The 16,764-nt window shown below is 39.5% G+C and overlaps 2 protein-coding genes across 3 annotated transcripts; one reads left to right on the top strand and one right to left on the bottom strand.

The window, feature by feature from the left end:
• The first annotated feature begins 1,443 nt into the window (after positions 1 to 1,443).
• Positions 1,444 to 13,180, top strand: LOC5515792 (coiled-coil domain-containing protein 177). 2 transcript variants are annotated; one of them, XM_032385505.2, is made up of 20 exons: positions 1,445 to 1,710; positions 1,818 to 1,865; positions 3,133 to 3,245; positions 3,624 to 3,647; positions 4,087 to 4,210; positions 4,793 to 4,894; positions 7,078 to 7,201; positions 7,741 to 7,857; positions 8,226 to 8,517; positions 8,789 to 8,974; positions 9,457 to 9,576; positions 9,654 to 9,707; positions 9,963 to 10,088; positions 10,185 to 10,258; positions 10,405 to 10,512; positions 10,604 to 10,706; positions 10,909 to 11,018; positions 11,520 to 11,628; positions 12,534 to 12,598; positions 12,690 to 13,180. In XM_032385505.2, exons 1-20 carry the CDS (start codon positions 1,632 to 1,634, stop codon positions 12,787 to 12,789), a joined length of 2,178 nt encoding a protein of 725 aa, XP_032241396.2. In that variant the 5' UTR covers positions 1,445 to 1,631; the 3' UTR covers positions 12,790 to 13,180. The 2 variants fall into 2 exon arrangements, with proteins under 2 accessions (XP_032241397.2, XP_032241396.2); XM_032385506.2 differs by lacking the exon at positions 1,818 to 1,865 and having other exon boundaries at positions 1,444 to 1,710.
• Positions 13,002 to 15,532, bottom strand: LOC5515730 (thymocyte nuclear protein 1). Its single transcript, XM_032385509.2, has 9 exons — positions 15,378 to 15,532; positions 15,198 to 15,235; positions 15,051 to 15,116; positions 14,892 to 14,960; positions 14,647 to 14,742; positions 14,508 to 14,569; positions 13,888 to 13,990; positions 13,703 to 13,784; positions 13,002 to 13,366 (listed from the first exon to the last, which is right to left on the bottom strand). The coding sequence occupies exons 1-9, from the start codon at positions 15,418 to 15,420 to the stop codon at positions 13,320 to 13,322; spliced, it is 606 nt and encodes a 201-aa protein (XP_032241400.1). The 5' UTR covers positions 15,421 to 15,532; the 3' UTR covers positions 13,002 to 13,319.
• Positions 15,533 to 16,764: the final 1,232 nt, after the last annotated feature.

The raw sequence follows: 16,764 nt of genomic DNA, 5'->3' as shown, positions 1-16,764 counted from the left end.
GAATACGGATTTTGATCATTATTTCAGCGGATTGGCTGATTTTGAAAATACGGCAGATCACGGATCTGTTAACAATTTGGGCGCGGGTTTCGGATTTTGACTGCTTTGACGGTCGAATTTCAGATTTTAAATGAATTTCAATCGATCCTTTTGTTTATCTGTCAAACCATGCGGATCTAAACATATCTGCAGATCCACGGATTTGCCCCAAAAATTTTGCGGATCAGCGGATTTACATACCCCTATTCACCCCCCCCCCTAAGGTCAATAAATAAGCACTTTTGGCCCTCAAGAGAAGAGACGGGGTGGGAAAACCAGAGCAAGTTCATCAAATGATCTCCTTTAACAACCTTGGCAGCTCCTTAGGGAAAGTGGTTTTTATTGAACTCTCAGGGTTGGTTAAATAACTATGGGTCTAACCTGAACATTGCAAAAAAAGGTCAAAAAGGGTAAATAATGGTTAAACAACAGAATAACAGGCCCGTACCCAACGGGGTGCAAATGCACCCCCCCCCCCCCCCCCCACATCAGCCGAAAGTCCACTTTCGGTTCACGATAGACGTACTCGCTATTTGTAGACTAAGCTATAAAGCATAAGAGAATTAGATAAAAAGGCACTTTAGATCTCTTTGGTATGTCATTAATCTATGTCGGCCTTTATTGTATCGAAACCGAAAATAGACGTCCCGTGAGATACTGCAAAGGCATAAAAAATGTGGTGGTAAGATTCTTATTAGAAAACTCACTCATCCCCCCAACTTCAAAAGTCCCCTTTTTCGGATTTTGCACCCCCCAAGAAAGTTCCTGGGTACGGGCCTAAATAACTTTATACTGTACCATATGCCCAGTGGTATCTGACCAGTAGAGTACGGGGCTCAAGTTATTACAAGCTGAGTTTTTCATAGTGTGCAGTGCGAGTTACCAGTGGCATAGCCAGGGGTGGCTAAGGGGGCCTGGGCCTCCCCTTTTAGCAGCCAAAAATACAGTAAATGTATGAGGCATTATCTAAAATACAGGAGAAAATGCCTTGAAAGTCCCTCCCCCTGTTAAAAATCCTGGCTACGCCGCTGAGTTACTGAGCATTAAAGTCATCGAATTCACCTGTGACATGAAAAATCCAAGGGTTTGCAGCTTGATAATACAATATGATGTTTTTCGGTACCTTACCTCATATTGGTGAGTTATTTTCTCTACTTCAATTTCGTCCCTCTGTCTCTCGAACTCTCGTCTGATTTCTCTTTTGTAATAACCTTGATTAGTCAATCGTAGGGATTTCCCCTCTCTCAGTAAAGATCTATACAAAGAGGAGACCATCTTAGTCCATTCTGGAGATGGAATCTTCATAGTTTGTCTAAAATATTCAAGTTTTGGTGTGTTTCTTCCCAGAGCGGTGATTGTAGTTTCTCTCAACAACTTACACGGACCAACTTACACATGTATCGCGGGCGCGAGTGGGACTGGTAACGATACATAGGAGGTGTTGCTTTTTTTGAATCAACAACGAGGACTATGAAAGGTCATACCAGACATGGCCTTATTGCGACAAATCTCACTTCTCGATCAAGCATACATCTTGACAGAATACTACCTACACTGATACCAATTATCTAATTACAAATTTCTTGGGGCTAATGTCTCGAAATCGCGAGTATATTTGGGCGGAAACTCGCGACGAAACTGACGACTGGCAAAGGCTATTTGACAAGTCGGGTAAGTAAACGCTTGTTTGGACCTGTTGAATTGTCACTTGTACGATAGCACGCAGGTATTCGATTGATTTGATACTAATGCATGTATTTCTGCCATTTTTACACTAGGAGAACGCACACCAAGCCCCACACGACAAATCCAATTCGATATAAAAGGTAGCAAGAAATAAGTAATATCAAGCCCATGCATGACAACATAAACACAACATTTGTGCTTTGCAATGCCGTTAAAATTTATACTCTTTTGAGCGGTTTGATATTACTTATACATTTTCTTGAAGAGGTTAAAAAAGCTGTCTTCCATGTGCGTTTTCTAGTAAAACAATCAAACACCATAACTAGTGTATAATTCATAACAAAAATGATTTTCTCGTTGTGTGGAGACCTTTTCATTGTTATTATCGGAAATTCATTTTTTTCCGGAGGGCAGTACTGTAGATGGTCGCGTTTTATAGGATTTACTTTTTCGAATAGAAATGTCCAGTAAATTTGGAGGGCAAAGACAAGTCTAGTTTAATCTAAAAATCTATGTTCTAGGTATGATTAAAAAAGTAATATAACTTAAGTAAAATATAAAAGAAACATTTAGTTCTATAAGTGACAGTATACAAGTTAAGTAATGGTTACACCATGACTGCTTTTATGGGGGTTATAATTATTCAGTTCAGATATTTCAATTAAAGCATTTTCAATTAAAGCATTTTCATCATCTTGCTTATCCCCCTGTTTTTTTTTTTTTTTCACTTTTTTTTAAAGATGAATGTAATTTCCATTTGACATTTTGAACTGACAAAAATGTCTGGTACTTTCCATTAAGAGGTTTTATATCAGCAAAGCCTGTCGCATAAATGAGTCATTAGATGCTATGTCATAGCATTTTATCTCTACCACATCAGAGCAATAGCGCATTTGATCTGAAAACTGGAGCAATTAAAATTTACATGGTTGCATAAACTGAATTCCATGCCCTTCATAAGGGGGAAAGGAGTCTTGAGTACTGCAACTGCAGTTACTGTAAGATCATATTAAAAACTAACGTACTGTATGTTATACTGACCGCAAAAGCTGCAAATGCACAGAGTTCACTACATTAATCATGTATTTATCAGACCCTAAGTAATATTAACTTAGTGATGAAGTTTTTTCTGGGATAAAAAAATACATGCAGACTCTTATGCCTCCTATAAGTCAGAATAATTTATATCAATGAAAATACTGAAAGATGCCACTTAAATACTGAAAGATGTCACTTCTTAATAAAAGGATTTATATGAGCAATGATTAAAAATATGAGCCTAATGGTCGTACTGGGAAAAATATGTGCTAGATAACCTCTATGTTACATCTTTTTATGGAAGAACTTGCTTTACTGTGCTTTATACATTTGAATGTTGTAACATTTTGATTGTTTATTTTGTCACAGAATCATCAAGACAAAATAAGGCAGCTGCCCCAGACCACCTCGACTTGTACAACTTTGATGAACCAGGGACAGAAGAAAGCAGATATGTGTTGACAAGCCCAAGGTCTTTAGAGGTAACCTACAGTAAATGTATTTTGATTGGGCCCCTGAATGGTCCCCCGAAATTTTGATGTGCTCGCAGTTTTCGGCTTATGCTTGCATGCCCGTGCAATCCTTTCTGCCTTACTCGCATTGTATTTTTTAAAGTGCTTGCTGCTCGATTTATTCAACAACTAAAAATGGTCGGTCTCGCATAAAAAACGGGGTGCTCGCGAAATACCATTCGGGGGCCCTTTGATTACACAATGCTTGTTGTGTTTGTGGGGGATGGGGATGGGGGGGGTGTGAGGGGAGGCGATGGGTTGGGCTGGCACTTAGCTTATACAACATTATTTATTTGCTTGCCTATTTTTTTTCTTGTACTCAAGTATGCCAATTTTAATTTGTTCCAGGCGTGTGCAAGGTTTGGCATCAAGGTATGATTGGTATTTCTGGAAGAGTTAAAGTGGGGAAAAGGGCTTTTTGTAGCTTTGGCCCACAAAAATAAACAAACTCCTTCCCTTTCCCTGTGCATAGGAGAAACGAGGGCACTGGTGTCATACAAGTGCCCTCATTATTTTTTTACTATTATTATTATTTTTTAATTTAATTTATTAATATTTTCAGAAATTAAGGATATGACCAGTTGGGGTGTGGCTGTGCCCCCAATTTTCTTTTTTTTCTGAATCCCCCCAACCCCTCTGATCAATTTTTTTCCCAATGGGAGAGTTTTGTGATGTTGTTATTTGTAGCCTGTCGTTATTCTAGCCCAGCCCCTCCCCCCACCTACCACCCCCACCCCCTCCCCCTACCTAACACCCCCTCCCCCTACCTACCACCCATGTTAGGGCTCTATCATTTCCATTGCCATTGCAGCCTGTTGAGTTACTTCACAAGTCTTATGAAGAGTTCCTGGATGAGTTCCAAGCCCTTTATGACACAAACTACTCACATGAAGCTGTCCATGAAGTATTCCAGGAGCATGAGAGGCAGAGAAAAAGTATTCTTTATTTTGATTTTGTCAAGCAACATCACCTAATCCGCCCCCTGGATCCGTCCATGATATTTTCTTGTTGTGTGCATTTCATTGTGCTTTTGAACCATGGTAATAAATAGAAAATCTTGCAAGCAGTAGATGTACTCATAATGTCACAGTGTGCATCGACAAAAAATGCAATTAGATAGATTTAAAATGCAATAATTTCAGCAGTTGTATAACTGTTGTTCAAGTTATACTCATGTGACATCTTTTGAGAATCTAGTCTGTGAGAGTATAAAAAAGGGTATGTCTAAATACGCATATACAACAAGCGAAAAAATGATTTAAACAGGATATTGTGCATTTCAACTTGAGTTTTGCAGATCTGATTATATCAATCATACACTTATTTTTTAAACAAGTTTGGTGGTCATCATAAATAACTGTTACTAAAAGCCTTGAGTCATCTAAATTACCTACAGTATAGTCATTCTTGTGTTTTATTGATAACTACAACAACATTTTGCAAAGCATGTGATTCACTAACTATCTGACATATCATTCAGTAGAGTGGAAGGCTGATTCTGATTCCAATTTCTTTAGGGAAACTCAAGTTGTGCAGGGAAGAAAGAGAGAGAATTATCCAAGAGCAAGGAAGAAGAGACAGTGATGCCGTTATTGGAGAATTTACCAAAACAAGTCCAGGTAAAACCATTTGACACTATTTCTAGCAGGTACTTTGATTTTTTATGGTTTTCATTTTAGGTTTACTTTCTGTAAAAAAAAAACGTGTTAGTAGAGGAGACTTCTATATACAGTAGAGTGTGCTCATAGATATGAATCTTGTTTGTGTTGTCTTATATATACTAGGACAAAAACATAGAACGTGGCGGATGTTGGATTTACGTGAAAACTGTTCTCGAAGTTCCAACTACTTTATTAAAGACGTGAAAAGGTGGCGAGCCTCAGAATATTTGGGGACCCGATAAAAAAACTTTTTAAAAATATTGCGGTCATTCCCTTATAATTTTATATTGATTGGGTGTGTGTGTGTGTGTGTGTTGGGGGGGAGGGGGTGGGGGGCACATGCCACCAGTGTCCAGCCCCCTGCTACTACAATGAAATAGTTTTTTTATTTCTACCATAGCGAACAATGAAAGTCTTCCTTTGAAGCATACACATCAAGTTCTCGTTCTAGACCATGAAAGGAGAACGGCTAAAATATATTAGTCAGAGTCCATTTCATAGTGCATTTCACTCTATGTTTTCTATTCTGTTTCTGCCTTTTCTTTACGGATGTCTTTTTTTCAACCGGAGATTAACCTAAGAACACGGAGTCTCCAGGGGCCGGTTCCTGAAAGGCTGATTAACTTAACAGCGCCTAATACTGGGTTAAAATTCGCTAATCGTAGGTTAGCTAACCTTCGGGTAACTCGCCGTTCCCGAAAGCCAAGTATTTTCCCGATTTACTAACCCTGAATAACGCGAGTGAAAAACTGGTTTATGACGAGTACAATTCACACAGGATACCCAGTAGATCAATAGAGAATAACTCAAATTTACCTTTGGTGGTTTTATTTTTGCAGAGAAGCCCCAAAACACCTACATCGCCTGTAATTACCTCCATTTCATTGCTAAAAATGTCACTTGCAGGATTCGATTTGGTGCGTGAGACACTAGCGAGACAGATTCATTTCAATTACAAATTTCATGTAACTTTCTGTCTGTCCCAGCACAGTTTTCGAGTCAGCATCGCAACGAAGGTCGCATATAACAAAACGAAATGTTAGGACATTTTATCCCTATACATTGTTTTTGTGTAAAGTCGTTTTTGTCGGCAACTTCATTTTAGGAAACTTTACTACAAAGTTTGGGAGGCCTGTGTTACGCCAACTAAACCGTAGATTAGCGAGTTAACTCACCTCGCGAGCAGGTTTAGATTTTACCTCCAAACTAACCCAGAGTGAGCGCTAACCAGCTTTCAGGAACAGAACTAATCCTGGGGTAAAAATTTAATCGTGGGTTAGGGCAAATTTAAGCCTGGGTTAGCGCTAATCGGCTTTTCAGGAACAGGCCCCACGTGAAAACCGTAGTGTTGGCATGTATGCCGAAATAGTTGTTGTGCGACCTCCCAGATTCAGAAATTCCTTTCTATTTTTCGGAGTAGCGCATTGTCTGTCAATCCAAACAAAGAAAACCAGGCAAACCGCCCCTTGTGTCTGATCTGACTACGAGACAATGATTTTGGATTCGCCGAGGTCGCGTAAAAACGAATTTGACTGTAAAGGTACTTTGTGAATTTGTTCCGGGTCAAACTGAAATTGTACTCATCTCGGGTCTAAGGTTCTGACAAAGTGCCAAAATCCATTTGATATTCTTAATATCCATTGATCTCGTTGTGCGAGAATTTAGAAGGGGTAGAAAGGGTGGCTTTGGTGCGTTTGCGGGGTGTCTGTAAAGGAACTTAGAGCATTATAACATTTATCCTTGTGCCAGAGAGTTTACTTTACTACCTCATTAGCTAATTAGTGTATAACTAGTACTTATATGTGTTAATGATTATAGAAGGGTGATTGTCTCGCGGCACACGTGACAAAAACTCGCACCTTTCGCTATTAAAGAGACGCTAGACGCATTACGTAGTTAAACGTTTTTAATAATTTATATCACACTCAGAAATAAGTTCTTAATGGCATCACAACAACGTCTTTTTAATTTAAAAAAGACTTGATTTGTACTTTTATAAAAACTGAATCTCTCGGAAAATAGAATAATATACGCATTCTGAAATATGTCCTCGAGAGTTTTTCCAGCCTTTCCTTCCACGAGATTTGATTTTAGTGATGTTTTCTGTTCTGATACGCATTCGTTGTTTCTTCGTGGGATAGCTGACAAACACAGAGACAGCAGAAGTACCGAATCCCCCGTCGGACGGGAGCAGAAAGAAAATAGATACACGAGTAGTGCGAGCATGCCTGTCAGCCATTCCACCCCTGATTTGCACCAGGAAAGGTGAGCTTCAAATGACTCCTTGAATCAATTTTCACTATTTACCTAAAGTAAATTTTCCTCCTAATTCCTGGGATCAGATTTGTATGTACGAGTATGGTACTCGTTCTCGTCTGATCATCGTTCCTAACGCTCACTGCGCGATTGGCTGAAAATTTGGAAATTAAGTAATTTTAGTCAATTTTCCACTTCCCTCCGCGGGAATTATTATTATTTGTGTATCGGAAAAATTGGGGAATCCTGCGAACTCTTGCCCAACGTTTTCCATCCTCGCTTTCGTTAATAAAATTTCAAATAACCTTTAACTTAGTATTGGCCCATCAATTAGATCGAAGGCTTTTTGTTTTACGAAAGCGGTTATTCATTTGTCGAGTAAAAGTTCACAGAGTACTAGTAACAAAACATTTTTGGTATTTCTGAGCTGCCCAAGTAAATGTTTTGGAGAACACAGTTCGTTGTTGTGTTTTTTTTTTTCAGCCTGCTTTCACTGCAGTACAGTAGCATGGATGGAATCTAAAAAAAACTTTATGATACATCTCTAGGGTAACAATTTCTTACGACGAAGCACCTGTATCCTTGAAGGAGAAATCTGTCAATGGACAGGGGACTAGGGAAAGATCGGACTTTGCAGGTCGCCCGCCATCTGGGAAAAAAATTGGGTAAGGAAAGATAGCTTTAGTATTTGAAAAATATGTGCCATATATTAGGAAGCTGAAAAAAGAAACTAATAACATGCGTTTATAACATTAAAGAAATTAAGCTTGCCCATAATGCCTCAGTTTTTGGATTTGTTCTATTTTCACGCGCTTTTGTGATTAGTGTTTATATATATCAATCGTTTTAAATAACCAATTGCAGTCGTAACTGAATTACAGGTTGTCAGCAACAAATAGCAACTACTAATAATAACAACACGATATTTATTGATACTTTACTGTAATAAAGTTATAATCGCTCTGATCACAGTGTAAAATATCTTTCATGCGATCGAGGCGATCAGTTCCATGCAAGCTTGTTTCCTCTGCAGAAAAAGCAACAGTTTCAGTCACCGCGATGCGAAAACAAAGGGCGAGGCGTCTGACTTGAATGTTGGCGACTCAACATGCATGAGCCCGCAGGTTCGCCGTGTGAGAAGTCAGTGGTCTGTTCCCTCTTCCCCAGTAATATGTTCACCGGCAACGTCGCCGCGACCTTCTCGACGTGGAAGCAATGTCTCTTGCAACTCAATGTCCGGCGCGTGGGGCAAGAAACCGACCAATAGGACCATGTCGACTGAGTGTGTGTTGACTGCAGTTAAAGGAAAGCGCATGTCGAAAAAGGTACATAGTGTATCTCCCGCATGCAAAGCCAACGACAGCGAGGAGATACAGTACGTGTACTTCTATTAGGTTGCAACAAAGCTAACAAAAAACAAATAACGGTTAACGCCGGTTGTCATACGTTCTCCAAAAAAAGCCCCTAAATTAATCCGCTTTAGGGTCCCTTAAAGTTCCATATGGAGTCAGCGTGGACCTTTTTTTTTTACTAATACCAAAGTAGATGCGTGTTTCGCCGTCTTTTAACATCTCTGATTGTTTCTCGATGCTGCAGGATCAGCGTATCATTGACTTGATGCTGTCTCGCCACGAGGAGGCCGAGCAGCTACGCAAGGAGCGCTTGATGCTGGACCTCGAGTGGGACGAGCAAAAGCAGCTAGAGAACGACTTGAGACAGGCACGGGAAAAACAGCGACGCGCTGAGATCTACGAACAGTACGCGGCCAAGGACGCCAAACAGGTACATACTTCCTCCCTCTATACGATCAGGGACACGAGAAAGGAGTTGTTAATCATAGTCCATATGCACCCAGCGCATGTCACGAGTTGTTGTTTTATATTATTCATTTATTTTATTAGTTTTGCCTGTAAGGCAGGGCTCCCACAAAAGCGCTAAGCCAATTACAGTGGTCCCTCAAGAAAAAAAATAATAAATAATAGTAATAAACATGACAATATATACAATTATATTACAACAAGTTAAAAGCAGCAGCTCCATTACCAGCGTGAGACTTTATTTCAAAGCTTTAAAACATCTTTTACCCGTACCCCACTTATAGTCTTGGCAGAGATGTGGCATATTCTTGCTTGCTCCCTGTCCTGGGAGGAGCAAAGTGCTGGCTTCAGCTGGCCACCCTTTTTCTCTTTTGCTCTCCTTTTAGTCTTCATTCGGTTCTTCTGGGCTGATTGTAAATTCTCCATGAGACCTTTCTTTGATTTTAGATGCAAGCCCGTCTACGCCGAAAAGAAAAAGAAGAAAGACTGAAACAAGAAAAGCAAGAAGCCATACGATGTAAACAGGCTCTCTGGGAACAGGAAAAGCAAAAACAAGAGCAAATTAAGGTATGCTAGACATTTGACAACCATTCTTCCTGAAATGTGTGTTCTTCACATTAAAAACACAATTATTTCTCTCTTAGAAAAACCAGATGCAACTCAAACGGTTATCTGAAGCTGAGAAAAAGCGGCAGCAAGTATGTATTTAGATGCTTCCTAAGGCAGACACTTTTGGGAATATCCACCCTCAATCTCTTTTTATCTAACTTGAATGGTTTCACGGGTATTTTGTTTGAGATATTGACAATGATTATATACACAATAAAGAAACAGCTTGAAATATCGTGTTTCAGTCTGCCTTTATTTCATTTTTCCGGGTATAATTCTCATATAGTAAGTTTGAAGCCCGCCAAGAGTTTAAATATACTAATAGATGTTATTATTTTTTTTAGGAACAGAACCGACGTCGAAAAGAACGAGAAGAAGAAATGACGCGAAACATGAGCTACCTGAATCTGCTGGATAAACACGAACGTGCTTCGCGCGTGCGCAATAGACAGCTAACTCAGGAACAAATGGTGCGTAATTATCCTTAGCATCAAGTTTTACACAGTATTACTAACTTTGCGTTGATATGAGAGAAGAAATGTTGACGTTTATTTTGTCCGTTTAAGAAACTGAAACTTCGAAATGAAGAGGAAAAAATGAAGGTGTCTGAAATGAAGGATAAAGTGGTTCAGAAAACGCAGTGAGTAAAACACGTCACTTAGTAATAGGCTTTGTTATATATGGTGTTCATGAGCAGAACTCGAATGCTTTACTAGCCAAAATATCTGCAAGCATTTGATGCTTGCTTGTAAGTGATATTCCAAAACTATGTGTTCTGTTGCGCAGAGAGGAGAAGTTGAGCATCCGACAGCAAATCACAGAAAAACACCTGCGAGCGCTGGAGAACTACGAACAACAACTAATGCAACGGGATAACGAACTGCGGAGCAGCAAGTATGACATGTATTTCCATGCGTCTGTTTGCCGTCTGGCCGTTTTTCTACACGGCCGAGCACTTCATTCCTACTTGTCCTTACCTTTCCAGGCGCAAAAAACTCGAGAAAGTAAGTCGTCAACGTGAGGAGCTGGAGAGGATGGAATCGGAGCTAAATGACTGGCAGCGCAATCTCAAGGCCTACCAGGAGGAGGTACTGATTCTCCTATACCGAGAGGTTTCCAACCATCGCCCTAATCTTTTCTTTCCCTTTTGGTTTTACGCGTTCACCCTGGCTTTTCAAGCGTTTATATTCGACCAGGTTCGATCAGGTTCGATGCGCCCCTCTAAGAAGTAAAAATCTTTGTAAAAGTATTTTGTTGAGAAGAATAATTTGATAATCAATTCTTTCGCAGAGTTTAAAGAGGGCAGAGGTTGTTGCGTCAATGAAAATCGCCAAAAAGCAGCAGAAAACACGGACTCAACTTACCGAGAAACAGCTTGAACATACAGAGAATCTGCAAAGGTACGACTCTTGCATGAAACTTTAGATTATAGTAGGTGTTCTATAACCACTCTTTTGGGCAAATCCCTTATCCTCGACTGGTTCTATGTTTCTATCTTTTTTTCTTGTCACCCTCCCCCCTATTTGAACGTCTAGATCCGCTACTCTATGAATTGTGTTTATATTATCAGGGGCGTGTATAGCGAAAACCACAGGGTGGAATCTAGAGTGGTGTTCACTGACCACGGATCAATTAAGTTCAAATCGGCACCTTAGCTATGGTAATAGGTCACTAGATCCATCTAGGAGCTTTTTCTATCCAAATACACACATCAAATTAACAGTATTCTTAGCTTCCAACGAAGGTGCCAACCAGAGTCGAACTCATCTTGGCAAATGAGCAGGGTGGGGTCCGGAACCTTTTGACTTCCCTGCTGGACACGCATCTGATATATCAGCAAGAGAACCTTTTAGTAGAAGTCAATGCCAGTTTTTTTTTTAAGATTTAATTTTTTCCCTCAGAGTAAAAGAAGACGAAGAACGTCGAAAGCGGGCGGTTGAGCAGGACATTGAAATAAAGAACGAGAGAAGTGAGCTGGTCACTATAGAAAAAGAACAGATTCGCAAACTTGTAAGTAAAGGTAAATTCATATAATTATGTTAACTCTTCAATAGCAATCGCCATTTGAAATCTGACGGGTTTGTTTTGATATTTCACCAAATAAATTTTAACAAGCCAAAATTCGCCTGAAAAAAAAATTGAACAAATCGAGCATGAAAATAATTAGTTTTTTTTTTTTTACTATTATCAGTATTTTTTTTAGTTCTATACTGAATGCCTGAAATCTCTTTAATTTAATTTTCTGGCTCTAAATGGCTCTCCATCTGTAGTCCGTCAGAAGGTTTCAATAGCCTCTTTTCTGGTTTCGGGAAATCACAACAACGGATTTGTTGAAATGTGTGTGAAAATGCTTTCCATCTAATTTCATTCATGTGATGTCTTTGCAAGTCCGAGGTAAAATTTCAGGGGCCGGGGAGTTTATAGAATTCGTACGGATAAATTACTACGAAATTCTGAGTTTAATTGAGAGAAACCGATAAAAAATTGTGTCGTGTAATAATGCGCAACGATACAATTGACTTTGCTGTAACATTCTGTTGTCTTTATATTTGCAGCGTAAGTTCCTTAGTGCTTGCGCAGTGGTCTTTCTTCTCTCAAATTTCTTTATTAATTGGTTCTGGCTGACTTCATTTGTTTAGTTTTGGATCTGGTAGCAGAACTACGTAGTCGTCTTAGATTAAACGACGTGCCAGAGTCACAGAGTTCTGGTTTGACCATTTACCGGTTCCACCAGTAACCGTGTGGTTCCATTGGCTTATTGATTCACTTTATTGCACAAAAACGCTGTGCTAGCGTCGCATCATCTGACGAACCTATCTAAAGTGGCACGTTAAGTGAAAGTTTGTGATGCCATGCTAAACGAGAATCGCAACAGGACTTGCCTACTCTACTTATCACTGCCACTTGTGTTCTAGAGCCGAGAAACAGCTGTGACGTCACAAGCTGTGCGGGATCTAGTGAGAGAGCAGACTCTTAAAGGGTAACTAATTATATTAATGGACCTTATACTTCTGTAGCTTATAATTTATTTGAAAAAAAAAACAACTATGTTCCTTACTCTATTTTCTCAGCTCGTTCGATAACATGGCCCACAAGGCACAGGTAGAAGCTCATGTTGGTCGAGGCCCGCAAACTGGACATAAGAACCAATCACAGATTCGCCTTGGCTAACCTGACACCATATGCTAGAAATAATAATATTTATTAAATAATGTAGTTTAGCCCTTTCGATGTCTTCTACCTATAATTTATGAATGTCCACACTCTTTTTATTCACTCGCAAAGGGAAAGACTTGGGTGTCTTCTATTAACTTTGTATTTATTCAGAAATTGTTTTTACATTTAGTACCATATGTACAACAAATATACAGTACACCAAAGAATAGTTCAGCAGCAATTATTTTATAAGTGAAAGTATCATATCATCTTTTATTAAGTTCAAACAACTGTGGAACCATATAGTAACAGATTAAGTGTAAAATAAAGCTCAAGAGTGTAAAAATGGTTAGAGGTCCAAATGATATTGTATATCTTAAAGATAATAAAACTTAAATTAAATATATAATAGGCTCGTGGTTTATTTATGCTTTCCATATAATCATGATGTCAGAACCCAAAAAAATATGAGAAATAGTTCATTTGACGTTCAGTGTCCCTTGTTTGTCTGTCTGTCATCAATCTGGAGTCTTTTCAGCATATTACTAGTCTAATTTCTTGTCTTCCAAGCTCACAATGAAATCAAACTCATCTACATAAAGTAAAAAGGTAAGTTTTAAATCTATATAGGAAGGAAAGGAATTTTATTCAGGCTATATTATGAAACTAAAACGTCCTCTCTAGGGAAGAGCTGAGGTCTTGGGGTTACAATTTTTCATGGTTACTTTAGCTCCTAGCTACCCTGTGCAACCCACTCTGATGCACATGTCTTAAATTAAACAACATATCTATTTACAATATGTAAGAATTTCTGTAGACCACGCCCAAAGTGCCAATTCTTAGGGTTAAAATCGATTTTGCCGATGATCACCTGTCTGTTTTTATCAGAGTTCCCACCTGGGAGCCCTGCATTAGTGGCATCCATTACCTTCTGTTAGTGGTTGCACAGATAGTCTTGCCCTAGTGAATAATGCCACAGATTTCAGTGGCCCACCAGATAACTTGTGGTTCTGAGATAAAAATGTCAGTATAATCAGTGATAAACTAGGAGAACTTTTACTAAAGAGGAATTTATGTTTCACTTTCCTAACCCTGGCAGTGTCTTGTTCATACCTCATGGTATGTTTTCAGCTCAGAGAGTGGAATAAACCTCTTCATCATTCGGACAAACTGCACATCAACCATCTGCCACCTTGGACTGTCTTTCTTGGATTTCCTGGAAAAAAATCATCTCAAGTATGCTAGGTTTTTTTTACATATACATGTTAAATTTAATTTGTGAACTTGGCAAATGCCAACAAACTTATTTATACTTGGCTTAGCAAGGGCATAGGCCAAAGAGCTTCCCATATATTGGAAACAGGGAACAGATGTTGTTGAACTTTTAAGCAAAATAGATGGCGTAAATATTTTACGTGGAAATGACAAGCGTAAGCAAGACTGTTCTGTGTTAGGCGGCACAACATTTTGATGTGATGGTTGTATAATAAGAGTCACACCTCATTAAAGTTTCGTGGGTAGAAAACAAGGGGATAAGACAGGGCTAACTTTAATCACAATCAGGGCCAGTAATTTCTCAACCATTTTGGAACTTTCTTTCATAGAACAGACTCCCAGGGCATCTTCTCCTTTCTCCTCTCTCCCACCCCTACCCCCCCTGGCCTTGTTCCTCCTCACTCTTGCATATTATCACAGCAAAGTCTACAACCTGGGTTCCCAGGAAGCTAACTTACGGGTCGTAATGTGGATCTTTTTTGTCAAATTGAGTGTGGTCGTCATACCCTTCTTTTACAATCTGTATTGTAAACAGTAGTTAGAAAATTACCACAACTAAAAATATATTCGATATTTTATGAGAACACAAAGACTGACCTTTATAATCCCTGCAATACCTGGGGTCTTACAGTTGCTGTGATAGAAAAACCCAAGCTGGCCAACCTTCATCTGGTCTCGCATGAAGTTCCGGGCCTGAGGTCCATTCAGAAAAATAAAACAAAAGCATACTCTTAAGGCCAAGAATAAAAAAGCTCATCTTGCACCAAGGAGATTTGAAAACTTAACATTAAATCCTCCTTGGTTGTATTGATTCACATTTTCTTTGGGGCTTTATAAAATACCTGATAATTCCTGACACCATCCCAACATGACGTCTGCTTTGGCTCGCTCTTCAGATCTTCAATTCCAAACTAGAAATATTTTCATGAAAACTTGATCACAAACACTCTAAAACACTTTTTATTGGTGCTCTTAATGATGCTGCTAAACATAAAAAGTACCTTAACATCAACTCCATTTTCAAATCTGCTTTCTGGTTCTGATTTCATTAGCCACCTTGTGTAAATCTATGAATAGGGTAAAAAGCTAGTAAAAGACACCAGTTTTACAGGAGTTGATCATTTAGTCCCTCAGTTAACTGATTTTACCTGGGGAGATTTCGTGGCCGTGTCCTTAGTTTTGTGCTCTGGATAAAAAGACAGAATAGAGTACTTCAATGACAAAAATGTTTTGGCGAGTAGTTTCACGTGGGATCATTTTCGTAAACTAAGATGCAACTTAGTCCAAATAATTGAGCAAAATTGCATTTCTTTACAAGTGTAACTAACCTTTAGAAGCCACTTCAGTCTTGCGTTTTTTCCTTGGAGGCATGGTAGCTTAGATTAAATAGCTAATTATGAGAAAAACATTAGTTTACACTGACATCGCAACAACAAGAGAAGCAATGGCGAAAAGAGGCAGGCGTTACTAAAGGCTGAGCCTTCTCTGAATATCAGCGGCAGCACTTTTTCATTTCATTTTTAAATGAAATAGATATTAAAATATCTATTTCTTTATCTAGCCTCGCTCCCTGGCTGAGCGGCTTGTCGGTTAAACATCACTTCTGATTTGCCGCTTCTAAGGCCCGTCCGGATTTCTGAAAAAATTGGAGCGGGCGGGCAGCTTTTTATTTTATTTCTTGTATTACACTCTTCCCAAGAGATAGTAGGAGTTTTGTATGATTCTAAGGTGAAATATTAAATGTTTATAAATAAACACAACTCGCAAGTCATATATTACCGAACCAAAGTTTTTAGTTCTTCTGCAGTGTTTTCAAAACCAGTAGCACTGATTCTTTGATAGGCTTTTGGATAAAAATAACAAATAAAAAAAAGACACGGGGAGGGCAGGGACGGGAAACATTTGTTTTCCAAAGGGGAGGGGGAGGGGGGCGTGAGGATACTGTAAAGGGGGGGGGGGACTCGAGAAATTTCTGAAGTCTAATGGGGGGGAGGTCGAAATTGTTTGGATTTTTATGGGGGGGGGGGGGGGCTGATTCCTTTGGGTGTTGTCTCTACAATATAATTTGACAAAGTATCAAATCAGACTTGGTTCAACTTGTTTTGGTTTGGGGGTAGTTATTATCCATGCTAATTCCAGAAGTCCAGGATACGTATTAAGCCACCTTTTATCTATGCAATGCAAACCTGTATACACCCGTGTTGTGTTTATGTTCCATATCTAAAATATAAACAAAACATTTTAATGCTTTAATGGTACATTCTCCGTCATCAAAATTCTCGCTCATATCTGATTTGCTGTCTTCCTTGCTCTCTTTCTTGTCTCTTTTCTACAGGTGGAGTAGTCCCAAAAGTTGGGGGAGGGGCCCTTCCTCGCCCGCCACCCCTGCCTACGTATCACATCGGGAGGTTAAAAATGCAATGCAAGGTACTGCCTTAGAGCGGACATAGGTTACTAACGACATCCAGGCTTGTGGGGTCGGGAAAGGGTAGAGAGAAACTTGCTTCTCGCTGTTTCGCGGGCTCAGTTGTCGTAAGCTATTCGCCGTCGCTCGTGGGGGCCAAGAAACGGTGACACCAGGTATTATAGTAACATTCGACCGTGGTCGCATTTGCACTTGTACGATCGAACACTTTAACCTCGTTAAGAACGAGGTGCACATCTCGTCCCCCCCCCCCCCCCCCCCCCGACAAAGCAGAGAGCACTTATGCAACA

Source organism: Nematostella vectensis, chromosome 2 (genome assembly GCF_932526225.1).
Source record: "Nematostella vectensis chromosome 2, jaNemVect1.1, whole genome shotgun sequence".
Lineage (NCBI taxonomy): Eukaryota > Metazoa > Cnidaria > Anthozoa > Actiniaria > Edwardsiidae > Nematostella > Nematostella vectensis.
The sequence above is the reverse complement of the archived record's forward strand: the minus strand, read 5'-3'. Positions and strand labels throughout refer to the sequence as shown.

Excerpts from the sequence above, each read along its gene's own strand:
- LOC5515792 (XM_032385505.2), top strand. The coding sequence starts at position 1,632 with ATGTCTCGAAATCGCGAGTATATTTGGGCGGAAACTCGCGACGAAACT. Across the intron at positions 4,211-4,792 it reads GCATGAGAGGCAGAGAAAAA|GGAAACTCAAGTTGTGCAGG; the intron begins GTATTCTTTATT and ends CAATTTCTTTAG. Across the intron at positions 11,019-11,519 it reads CATACAGAGAATCTGCAAAG|AGTAAAAGAAGACGAAGAAC; the intron begins GTACGACTCTTG and ends TTTTTCCCTCAG.
- LOC5515730 (XM_032385509.2), bottom strand. The coding sequence starts at position 15,420 with ATGCCTCCAAGGAAAAAACGCAAGACTGAAGTGGCTTCTAAAG. Across the intron at positions 15,117-15,197 it reads CGGCCACGAAATCTCCCCAG|ATTTACACAAGGTGGCTAAT; the intron begins GTAAAATCAGTT and ends CCCTATTCATAG. Across the intron at positions 14,570-14,646 it reads GTATTGCAGGGATTATAAAG|ATTGTAAAAGAAGGGTATGA; the intron begins GTCAGTCTTTGT and ends TTTACAATACAG.